The sequence below is a fragment of the Gobio gobio genome (genome assembly GCF_949357685.1).
Source record: "Gobio gobio genome assembly, chromosome: 14".
NCBI lineage: Eukaryota > Metazoa > Chordata > Actinopteri > Cypriniformes > Gobionidae > Gobio > Gobio gobio.
The window spans coordinates 49,663,444-49,676,456 of NC_137107.1; the positions used below are offsets into that span (position 1 = coordinate 49,663,444).

Genomic DNA, 13,013 nt, shown 5'->3' on the forward strand with positions numbered 1-13,013 from the left:
GAGCGTGTGTGTGTGTGTGTGTGTGAGAGAGAGAGAGAGAGAGAGCGCGCGTGTGTGTGTGATGGGTAGATTTAGGGGTAGGGTTTGTGTGTGTGAGAGCGTATATACAGTATAAAAACCATTACGCCTATGGAGAGTTCCCACTAAACGTGTGTGTGTGTGTGTGTGTGTGTGTGTGTGTGTGTGTGTGTGTGTGTGTGTGTGTGTGTGTGTGTGTGTGTGTGTGTGTGTGTGTGTGTGTGTGTGTGTGTGTGTGTGTGTGTGTGTGTGTGTGTGTGTGTGTGTTCTCAGGTACACCCACATTGAGGCTGAGTGTCCCTTCATGAGTTATGAAGATCTTCTGAACCGGCTGGAGGATCTGGTGTGTGATGTGGTGGACCGGGTCCTGAAGTCTCCGGCTGCACAACTGCTCTACGAAGTCAACCCTGTACGACCTCTGACCTCTGACCTCACATAGCGCCACCACACGTGTGTGAACACATCCCTAAACCAACATCTCTCTCTCTCGCAGGACTTCAAGCCTCCCAAGCGTCCGTTCAAGAGGATGGACTACACCGAGGCCATCGAGTGGCTGCGAGAGCACAACATCAAGAAGGACGACGGGACGTTTTATGAGTTTGGAGAGGTTTGTTATGTCGAGTCTCAAGCGTTCGAGCGCTGATCTTAGCGACGTTATGATGATGTTTGATAGGGATGCAACACTACAGTTAGTCCACGGTTCAATACACACCTCAGTTTTTAACTACGGTTTTCGGTTCGGTTCGGTTCTGATGGCTTGTCACATAAATTTTTTGTTATTCTATTCTTAGGCGACAGGAACAGCAGGAGGTTAAAGAGACAAAAGACTTTTTTTTATTACAAAACTCTTTCTTTATTTTACTTAAAATAATTGAAAATCCTTACTTAAACTTAACTTGCCTTAAAAAAAAAAAACTTGTACACATTCCCAGTGTATTGTAAAATATAAAATAAATGTAAATAAAGATTTACACTGGCAGCTCAGCTGTACAGCAGCATTTCAGTCTGAAATTGAATGAATGAATGTAAAAATAAAACACTACATAGACTTCACTATAAAATATACACTGATTCTTATTAAAGCAACTGTATTAAAGTTCTTCAGTCAAGAGCAGTGAGTGATTTTCTCTTTATCTTTTGTTGTTGTATTAACATTAAATGGATAATTCACTCAAAAATGAAAATTGTCATTGAGAAATGAATTCAGGTTTGGAACAATATTAGAGTGAGTAAATAATGACATCATTTTTAGCTGCGCTGCTGTCAATTAAAGACCTGCACACATCTAATATACAGACACACGCGATTTTACTCTCACTTTAGACATAACCGACTGTGTTTATGTAAATCTTGTGTGTATTTGACAGTATTAGCGCAGTAAGACGACTTAGTCCAGTAATCACGTGTTTGACAAGCGTTTAGTGCGCGCGCTCATGTTAAAACCGCGCACAAGCACGCGAATTTAAAACGCATGAAAATAATGAAATTTCATGATTGTGAATAACTCTAGTGTTACGTGAGTATAACTCTATCACTAACCTGTGATGTGAATGTATGTTTGTTCAGTATATTGGGATGGAGGCAAATGATAGAATTTGTAGAAAAATAATTAATTAAATGCAAAACCGAATTAAAAGCAATTCACAAGCGCATATTGAACCGTGAATGCCTTACCAAACGGTTCAATATTATATTGAGAATTGTGGCATCCCTAATGTTTGACCATGTGTGTGTCATTCCTTCAGGATATCCCAGAAGCCCCGGAGCGCCTGATGACCGACGCCATTAACGAGACGATCCTGCTGTGCCGTTTCCCGGCGGAGATCAAATCCTTCTACATGCAGCGCTGCCCTGAGGACCGTCGCCTCACTGAATCGGTCAGATCTCAATCTGAACTAATCTGCATCTGCTCTTGATTGGCTGAGCAGCGTCTCTTAGCCCCGCCCTCAATCGCTGTAGTCGTGTCTGAGACTGGAAGAGTTCGGTTGGTGTTGTTCATGTGGAGAAGTGTTCATTTCATTGACGAATAATTTTCGTCAACAACCTTTTTTTACTGATGAAAACGAGACGATAACTAAATAAAAACTAGTGTTGGATGACAAAAACTATGACGAAAATCAACTGTCATTTTCGTCAACAAATAAAAACAAGACGAAAATGTTAGTGAGGGTCGATTAGGGAAGAGATCCAGTCAGAACTGATGTCCTGTGTAACAGATAACAATCGATCAATAACACACATTTATGCCAGGCAATTGTTTATGAACTAATGCTGATGAATAATGACAGTGTTTCCTTTACGATGTTTGTATAGTAATATGTTTTAGACGGTTGTAACAACACATATTTTATCTCCCTCATCTGAACTTGAAGCATTCTGCAACTGCTATAGTGCAGACATTTCAAAATAAGAGTCCTGGTGTATTTCCCAGCTTGTTTTTAATTAAAAGTCACGCATTATATATTCGTTTTTGGTTACACAATAAATTATATTTAATTTATTCCCATTTAATTCATAGTCAGGGGGAAAGACCAGTATTTGACACATATTCAATAAAGTATCAGGGTTATAATAGTTCACTAAAACCATAAAAAAAAAAATTACTTGAAATTAAAAAATAAATAAACAAACTAGATTTTAGTCTACTACTGTAGATTTAGTCTACTAAAATCTTATGATATTTAGTCGACTAAAACTAGACTAAAACTAAAAACAATTCAGGTGACTAAAATATGACTAAAACTAAATGGCATTTTAGTCAAAAGACTATGACTGTCAAAATTAACACTGATGTGGAGAAGACGCTGTTTTCTGCTGAGATTGATCCGCTCAAACCCACGCCATCATTACTGTTCGTATCGCTGAGATTCACATATGATAATGAGCGCTTGCTTACTGACCAATCACAGCAGAGCAGCTCTCAGAGAGGCGGGGTTTAGAGAGACTGATGCTGCAGTGGATATTATGAGACAAATAAAGTGTTTTGACTTTAAATACATGTCAAGGAGGTGATCCGACGCCTTTAACCCTGTCACAGGAACGCCTGCCGCTCTTTTTTTGGTATCATTTATTTTAGTAATTATCATAAATTAGGTATCGTTTGAAAACTTACGTACTCAAAATTCGTAACTGTGAAAACAGTTTTGAAATCAGACGTTGCATTACCATGGTACTTTAAATTCTTCTAGCGGGCTCCTCCCCCTAGTGGGCGGTGTCATGTTTCATATTACAAAATGTATTTTAACTACTTTATAATCAAAATATTTTCTAATCTTGACAAAACGCATATCGTCGGAAAGAGCTGAGTCTCAAGTAGGGTTGGGAATCGTGAGAAATTTTCCGGTTCCGCCTAACGATTCCGGTTCCGATTCCGGTTCCATTAAAATTATTAAACAAATAGTGGTAAAGGAAAAAGGCACAATACGCAACTCAAACAATCCATTTTGTGTTTATTACTTGCTCTAAAATTAATTTACAGGTTGGCAATGTCAAAAAAGTCCTGTACTGTACATATATTACAGTATTAATTAAGCCATTCTTGCAACACATTGTTTTTCAAATGAACACCTCTGAAATTGTCTTATTACATTTTATCTCTCTGTCTCTGAATAAAACCAAGTTATAAATTATATTTATTAGTTATATTTATTAATTAGTAGTATATTAATTCAGGTAACTTGTAAATAATAAATTGCAATTCAGCATTACAAAGGTAATTGTGCCTAAACGCTTACCTGCGTTGCACTCCTGGAATATCATTAATATTCATGATGAGGTGAGCCAGGGTTGCCAGGTTTTCACAACAAAACCCGCACAATGGCTACTCAAAACTAGCACAAAACAAGCCCAATCGCGTTTCAGGGGGGCTTCTCCGGTAAAATTCGCATTTCTGAGGCTAAATATCACATAATTGGGGTCGCTTCAACCCGCGGACATGAAACACAGCCCGCGGCAACAGTGTTGAAGTAGCCCAATTCTGCGGGAAAACCACGGACTTGGCAACACTGGCTGTCACTCGCTATTAAAGGATACGCTTCCAGCGCTTCGCACACACATTGCACCAGAACGTTTTTCGGAACCGAAACTTAGGAATTTCGCACTGTTCTGGTATTTTTTTCGGTTTTGCGTAAGAACCGGTTCTCGGTTCCCAACCCTAGTCTCAAGCTTCCATATTTGGGGACTGTTTTGTGATGGAAGTGACATTTGGACTGAAATTTTCAGGAAACCGCATCAAAAAAACAATCAATGCAATGTGGAAAACACCCGGTGGCTCTTTGTGGTACAGCGCCCTAAACAAAATCTTCAATTTTTGTGATATCAACTTCAAATTTGGAACACAACTCGGTTAGACAATATGGCTTTGATTTTATAGTAATTTTTTTTTTAGTAAAATATATATTTTGTATAAAATAAAAATATTTAGTACAGTATTTTTCATTTACAGTAAATTTAAACTTCCATAACTTTTTCATAGTTTCATATTTTGAAGTGCTTTAATCTGCCGAGTGTCTTTAAAACAAGACCAAACGTACGTATATATATACGTACACAAAGCATTCTTAAATTACAGCCCTTTAAGTGTGGATAGTGCATTTTCATGACTGTTCTCAAAAACGGGGGTGACAGTTAAGGGCTTAAAATAGGATAATAGAGGCACTTTAATAAGCAAAAGGGCAAAAATGCTGTAACGTTAATGGCGTGTGTGTGTGTGTGTGTTGGTCAGGTGGATGTGCTGATGCCTAACGTCGGGGAGATTGTGGGCGGCTCTATGCGTATCTGGGACGCTGAGGAGCTGCTGGAGGGCTATAAGAGAGAGGGAATCGACCCCACGCCCTACTACTGGTACACTGACCAGGTAACACACCGTCACAGTTTACACAAACACTGACAATAATCATACAAGAGCTTAAATCCTCATGTGAGAGTGATTAGTGCAGGATCATGTGCAGTGTCGGGGAAAGTTACTTTGAAAAGTAATGCATTACAATATTGCGTTACTCCCTTAAAAAGTAACTAATTGAGTTACTTTTTAAGAAAAGTAATGCATTACGTTACTTTTGCGTTACTTTTTCTCACCTGGGCTGGGCTTGTTTTTGTTTATAACAAAAAAGTTATATTTTTGTGCAACGGTAAAGACCTCTTCATACCAAAATGTAAATAATGCGCCTCAGTCTGAGGTAAAAATGCAGATTCCCTCATGAACACTAGAGGGCGCAGCTCTGGAGAATGGAGAAGAGGACGCAGGAGGAAAAAGTTTTACCAATAAAAACAAAAAATCTAGTAATTTTCATCATCAAAGGTCAGCAGCAGACATTGGTAAATTAAATATAAAGGTAGATTATGCATAAAAATAGTTGTTTTATTTAACATTTAATTATTGGAGGTTTGTATAGTTCTCTGATTCTGCATTTGACTGATTTTATTCATTTTGAGGAGGACAGAATCTTTATTGTGCAAGTGAGAAAAATAAATGCTCACATTTAGTCTAGAACTACAATAACCCTCATGTTCACACACACACACACACACACACACACACACACACACACACACGCCTCTGCACTTATTTTTCTCAACATGGGGCAGGAGAGCTGTCAGTCAAATTAATGTGAAAAGTAACTCAGATATTTTGTTGTAAATTTGAAAAGTAATGAGTTACTTTACTAGTTACTTGGAAAAAGTACTCAAGTTACTTGTAATGCGTTTCCCCCAACACTGGTTATAACATTAAAATATCTATTTTTGTTACTTTATTTGTACTTGAGTGTTAAACATATAGGCTAATTGTAGGGAAAATCACAACAAAAAAACAAAAACTTCTGACTAAACTTCACAATAAATCTTTATTTAAATCGTGCCTGTGCTTTGTTTATGATGAGAGGATTTGTAGATAATGGGAAGATTTGTGTAAAACATAAACTTGCACTAAAATTCATTCAGCGTTTAGAGACTGTATAAAACTTGTTTTAATCGATATGGATTCTCGTTCCTGGTAATTTACTGGTACACAGACTATCACAGTTTACACAAACATCGACAATAATCATAAATGAGCTTAAATCCTCATATGAGAGTGATTAGTGAAGGGTCATGTGACTCTGAAGACTGGGGTAATGATGATAAATGCAGCTTTGATCACATGATATAAATGACACTATTTATTCACACAGAGAAGAGCGGATCTACACTGATTTATTGTGACTGTGTGTTCAGTGTGTAAGTGTGTAACCGTGTGTGTGTTGCAGAGGAAGTTCGGCACATGTCCTCATGGAGGGTATGGTCTGGGACTGGAGCGCTTCCTGACCTGGCTGCTGAACCGCCACCACATCCGGGACGTGTGTCTGTACCCGCGCTTCATTCAGCGCTGCCGACCCTGAGTACACACACACACACACACACACACACACACAACCCCACCCGCATGAGACCCGCTCCAACATCACACCACACACCCTCATCGCTGGAGAACATATTTATACACACACGCGTCATGTATCTACATCTAATCACATGAGGAGTCAGTGTCTGTAATGTTCATAAAACATCAATGAGACGATCCAGCAGAGGGCAGCAGAGAGAAGCTCAACTATAATCATATTCAGATGGACGAAATGTCACTACAGAAATAAATAAAGGGTTGTCAGATGCAAGTCGTGTTGTTTTTTTGAGTCTAATATTTACAAGCAGTAAAATAATAACTCTGACCCATTGCACAAGGATGGAGCCTTTAACTCTTTAATGACGAACTGAATAACACACACTTATAAGAACTGATTGTGTTGGTTTGGTAAAGTGAGAGACAGCAGTTTATATGTCATGGCTTGCAGCAACACCAGTTTCAACAGGAAGTGTGTGTTAAGATCTAATGGCTGTGCTTTTCACTTCCTTGTAATAAAAGAGCAGTCGAGACTGATCTGGAGAAACCAGTGATGTGTGACGGAAAGATGACGTTCACATGCAAAATGATGTTTTAGTCCTGAGCTTTTATTATATATATAAATAGTTTTAAAAAAGTTGTAATTGACATGATGGACATCAAATATTTGGAGGACGAAACCTGTAAAAACAAATGTGCAAATAAACAAGTCCACAAAATTCTACATAAATATATAAATGCATGTGCAAATAAATGCATTAATATATAAATACATAAATACACATATTCCTGTATAAATAAATAAATACATAAATCCACATATTCTTGCATAAATAAATAATGTGCAAATAAATACATAAATCCACATATTCCTGCATAAATAAATACATAAATCCACATATTCCTGCATAAATAAATAAATAAATAAATACATAAATCCACATATTCCTGCATAAATAAATGTGCAAATAAATAAATACAAAAATCCACATATTCCTGCATAAATAAATGAGTAAATAAATACATAGATCCAAATATTCCTGCATAAATAAATATATAAAGAATGTGCAAATAAATACATAAATCCACATATTCCTGCATAAATAAATAAATGATGTGCAAATAAATACATAAATCCACATATTCCTGCATAAATAAATATATAAATAAATGTGCAAATAAATAAATACATAAATCCACATATTCCTGCATAAATAAATATATAAATAAATGTGCAAATAAATAAATACATGAATCCAAATATTCCTGCATAAATAAACGTGTAAATAAATACATAAATCCACATATTCCTGCATAAATAAACGTGTAAATAAATACATAAATCCACATATTCCTGCATAAATAAATGTGTTAATAAATACAAAAATCCACCTATTCCTGCATAAATAAATGTGTTAATAAATACAAAAATCCACCTATTCCTGCATAAATAAATGTGCAAATAAATAAATACATGAATCCAAATATTCCTGCATAAATAAATGTGTAAATAAATACATAAATCCACATATTCCTGCATAAATAAATGTGTTAATAAATACAAAAATCCACATATTCCTGCATAAATAAATGTGCAAATAAATAAATACATAAATCCACATATTCCTGCATAAATAAATGTGTAAATAAATAAATACAAAAATCCACATATTCCTGCATAAATAAATGTGTAAATAAATACAAAAATCCACATATTCCTGCATAAATAAATGTGTAAATAAATACATAAATCCACATATTCCTGCATAAATAACTATATAAATAAATGGACAAATTAATTATTTATATATTTATTTATGCAGGAATATGTGGACGTATGTATTTATTTGCACATTTATTTATATATTTATTTATTATGTATGTATTTACACAAGTAAATATATCAATAAAAGTTCAAATACATAAATCCACATATTCCCGCATAAATAAATATATAAATAATTAAATTTGAGTGGAGATAAATAATTAAATAAAGCAAATGATGGGGGAAAATAAAAAAAAGCTAAACAAAATGCTAAACTGAAAGTTTTTATTTGCGTATTTATTTATTGTATGGAGGCCATAACCGGCATAAATAAATAGGGTGAGAGATAAAAATGAAGGAATCAAAAATAAAGTAAAGCAAAATACAGGAAATAATGAATAAATAAAAGGGTGAAAGTAACACAATTATTTGTATTTGTTTTATCATGTCATGTAGCCCTTTATTTCCGTATTTTTATATTTATATGCAGCGTTTGTTTTTGCCGGTGTGACTCGCGCAAATGAAGCTAACAGGCTAATTTCGCTAGCATCCTGCCCTGGCGTGATGACGTGCGTGAGGGTGTGTGCGCGGGGGCGTGGCCAGCAGTGCACGTCATGACGCTCTGATAACAGCGACACCGATCCGCGGCTCTATATCGGAATTTCAGCGCTTTAGAGCCACAGAAGAGCCCAGAAAGACCTTCACATCTGCGGTGTAAACACTTCTCCGCTTCCCGCCGTCGGAACACGAGCAGACTCACACCCGAGCGGGGGATAATGGCGGTTTGGGGAGGCGCGTGCCGGCTGATGCAGCGTAAGTGTGTTTATGAATCTAAACACACACATGGCGTTCATTCATTGAGTTGTTGTGTAACCGTGTGTGTGATTAACGGTGCAGAACGGTCAGTATGAGGGATGGAATTAGCGGTGTGTGTGTGTGTGTGTGTGTGTGTGTGTGTGTGTGTCAGCTCTGTTCATGAAGGTTAAAGTGACTTTCCTCTGTTTTCCTCCTGTATTTTCTCACATCTTCGTGAGGTGTTTTAATTTCTGCATTAATGTAAAATGAGTGCGCGAGGTTTACACGAGCGAGTCGTCAACATATAGCAGGAGTTAAAGTTTCTGTGGCGTTAAACGTCATGTTACACAACACGCGCTTTCACAACTTGCGTAACTGCGTCACCAGCGCCTCCCGGCGGCCGCGCGCGCTACTGCAGCCTCTCAGACCGGACGCGCGCTTTATGCGTTTATCATATCATACATGCCACTGGTATTAGGTTCTGACTTAAACAATATTGACCAAATTATGTGGCATATTATATGATAGTACTAATATTGATATGCTGTTAAAATAATATGAGTAATGAAGTGCAAGAAATTAGAAACTGCAATCATAAATTACATAGACAATTATAGCAAAATGCAATATACATATGTGTAATGCGTAAACAGTGCATTAATGCATAATTTATGTTTAAAATAAGTTTTTTTTTTGCTTAATTGGCATTGATTACCCAATTAAGTGCCCAATTATTACCCATGCAAAACAATAATACAAATATTCAATATTATTAATGCAAAAATTGTTTTAAATGCACAAAATGAGTATAATTAATAATTCACTGTATTGTTTTATCAAGTCATATATTCCTTTATTTATTTTCATATTATTTATGAATTTATTTGTGCTGTTTCAAGCCTTCATAAATAAAAATGTACATATGCAAAATATATAAATGTTTATATTTTCCCCCATAAATTTGATCTGCAAAACTGTTTAATGTGCTTTTTTTTAAATGCACAAAATAAATATAATGAATAATTCACTGTATTGTTTTATCAAATCATATATATTTTTTATATTATTTATGTATTTATATGTGCAGTTTTGAGCCTTCATAAATAAAAATGTACATATGCAAAATATATTAATTTATATTTATATTTGATCTGCAAAACTGTTTAATGTGCATTTATTTAAAGAAAATATATATATTAGGCATAAATCAAATTAATAATTCACTGTATTGTTTTATCAAGTCATATATTCCTTTATTTATTTTCATATTATTTATGAATTTATTTGTGCTGTTTCAAGGCTTCATGAATAAAAATGTACATGCAAAATATATATTTATTTTTATATTTTCCCCCATAAATTTGATCTGCAAAACTGTTTAATGTGCATTTGTTTAAAAAAAATTCACAAAATAAATCTAATTAATAATTCACTGTATTGTTTTATCAAGTCAATATATTAATTTATTTATTTTCGTATGTGCAGTTTTGAGGCTTCATAAATAAAAATCTACTTCATGCTAAATATATTTATTTGTATATTTGATCTGCAAAACTGTTTAATGTGCATTTATTAAAAAAATAAAAAATAATAATAATGCAAAAAAAATCTAAATCTAATTAATAATTCACTGTATTGTTTTATCAAGTATCCCTTTATTTATTTTCATATTATTTAAGTATTTATTCATGCAGTTTTGAGCCTTCATAAATAAAAAAATATGACATTTAACACCTAAAAAGATTATTAATGCTGCGTCTGTTTTAAATGAACTATAAAATCCATAAAATCCAGCATGATGTAGTTTTGATGATGTTACGGTTTTGGGTGGATTTGGAAAGCTTGTTTTTGTGCACAAAGCAAAAATTAATTCCTCTACTTTATGCTAAATATTTTTATATTTTTCCCCCATAAATTTGATCTGTAAAACTATATTACAAAATAAATATAATTAATAATTAATTGTATTGTTTTTATCAAGTCATATATTCATTTATTTATTTTCATATTATGTATTTATTCATGCAGTTTCAAGCCTTCATAAATAAAAATGTACATATGCAAAATATATAAATTTTTATATTTGATCTGCAAAACTGTTAAATGTGCATTTATTAAGAATAATAATAATATTAGGCCTAAATGTAATTAATAATTTATTGTTTTATCAAGTCATATATTCATTTATTTTCATATTATTTTTGCATTTATATGTGCATCATAAATAAAAATCTACTTTATGCAAAATATATACATTTTTATATTTTCCCCACAACATAAATTCTGTTTAATGTGCATTTATAAAAAAAAAAATAATAATTAATAATGACCACAAAAAAATGCAGGCCTAAATATAATAATAAATTCACTGTATTGTTTTATCAAGTCATATATTCCTTTATTTATTTTAATATTATTTATGTATTTATTCATGCAGTTTTGAGCCTTCATAAATAAAAATGTACATATGCAAAATATATTAATTTTTATATTTGATCTGCAAAACTGTTAAATGTGCATTTATTAAGAAGAAGAATAATATTAGGCCTAAATGTAATTAATAATTTATTTTTTTATCAAGTCATATATTCATTTATTTTCATATTATTTTTGCATTTATATGTGCATCATAAATAAAAATCTACTTTATGCAAAATATATACATTTTTATATTTTCCCCACAACATAAATTCTGTTTAATGTGCATTTATAAAAAAAATAATAATAATTAATAATGACCACAAAAAAATGCAGGCCTAAATATAATAATAAATTCACTGTATTGTTTTATCAAGTCATATATTCATTTATTTATTTTCATATTATGTATTTATTCATGCAGTTTCAAGCCTTCATAAATAAAAATGTACATATGCAAAATATATTAATTTTTATATTTGATCTGCAAAACTGTTAAATGTGCATTTATTAAGAATAATAATAATATTAGGCCTAAATGTAATTAATAATTTATTGTTTTATCAAGTCATGTATTCATTTATTTTCATATTATTTTTGCATTTATATGTGCATCATAAATAAAAATCTACTTTATGCAAAATATATACATTTTTATATTTTCCCCACAACATAAATTCTGTTTAATGTGCATTTATAAAAAATAAAAAAAAACACAAAAAAATGCAGGCCTAAATATAATAATAAATTCACTGTATTGTTTTATCAAGTCATATATTCCTTTATTTATTTTAATATTATTTATGTATTTATTCATGCAGTTTTGAGCCTTCATAAATAAAAATATGCAACATTTAACACTAAAAAAAGATGATTAATGAGCCATAAAATCCATCAAATGGAATACAGACTCGTGATCATGATGTAGTTTTGATATCATTACGGTTTGGGTGAATTTGTAATGTTTGTTTTTGTGCACAATAATTAATTTACTTCATGCAAAATGTATATTTTTATTGTATAAATGTGCTGTGCATTTGCTGTGGTCCTGTGTTTGTGACTGGGGCCGTGTTGTGTGTGTGTGTGTGTGTGTGTGTGTGTGTCAGTGGTCAGATGCAGTCCGTCCGTGAGTGTGTGTGCGAGTGTGTCCCTCAGAAGACGCTCCACGGCCGCAGCAGCTGCCTTTGCCAGTTCACCCACTCCAGAGACTCAAGAGAACAGGTACAATTAAACACTCACCTCCACCTGCGCGCCCCAGTGCCTGCTGGGAAATCACCTGCTCACACATGCTCAAACACAAACAGTGTGTTGTCCTCGAGTTCTGCTGGAAACCCTCCATCACATCACTTTCTGCATTACATTTCATATTTCATCATCGCCAGAGACATCGGACAACAACCGTCTTATTAAAGTTGATTCTAAATGATCAAATCAAGACCAAAAAACTGGGTTTTTTAAGTTCTTTGGTGGACAGAACCTTTACTTTAGCCTTTTTATTTAAGCCTTTGCTTTTCAGTGTTGTTATTGTTTACTAAAACTATTAAAAATCAATATAACACTTTAAAATAAGCCCCATTAGTTACGCATTAACTAACAATGAGCCATACATGAGACGGGATTTATTAATCTTCGTTAATTTTG

General features: G+C 33.5%; 2 protein-coding genes across 4 annotated transcripts in view; both read left to right on the forward strand.

Annotated features, from left to right (window-relative positions):
- The window catches only part of nars1 (asparaginyl-tRNA synthetase 1), a 26,508-nt gene extending 19,399 nt beyond the window's left edge, over nt 1-7,109 (forward strand). For both annotated transcript variants that reach the window (XM_079835439.1, XM_079835438.1), the window contains 5 exons: nt 292-427; nt 512-625; nt 1,764-1,895; nt 4,742-4,873; nt 6,264-7,109. In XM_079835439.1, coding sequence (XP_079691565.1) covers nt 292-427; nt 512-625; nt 1,764-1,895; nt 4,742-4,873; nt 6,264-6,395 — 646 coding nt within the window. In that variant the 3' untranslated portion in view covers nt 6,396-7,109. The remainder of the gene's footprint in view (nt 1-291; nt 428-511; nt 626-1,763; nt 1,896-4,741; nt 4,874-6,263) is intronic.
- A 1,639-nt stretch (nt 7,110-8,748) lies between these two features.
- fech (ferrochelatase) overlaps nt 8,749-13,013 on the forward strand; it is a 29,645-nt gene continuing 25,380 nt past the window's right edge. For both annotated transcript variants that reach the window (XM_079834191.1, XM_079834192.1), the window contains exons 1-2: nt 8,749-8,972; nt 12,479-12,593. In XM_079834191.1, coding sequence (XP_079690317.1) covers nt 8,936-8,972; nt 12,479-12,593 — 152 coding nt within the window. In that variant the 5' untranslated portion in view covers nt 8,749-8,935. The remainder of the gene's footprint in view (nt 8,973-12,478; nt 12,594-13,013) is intronic.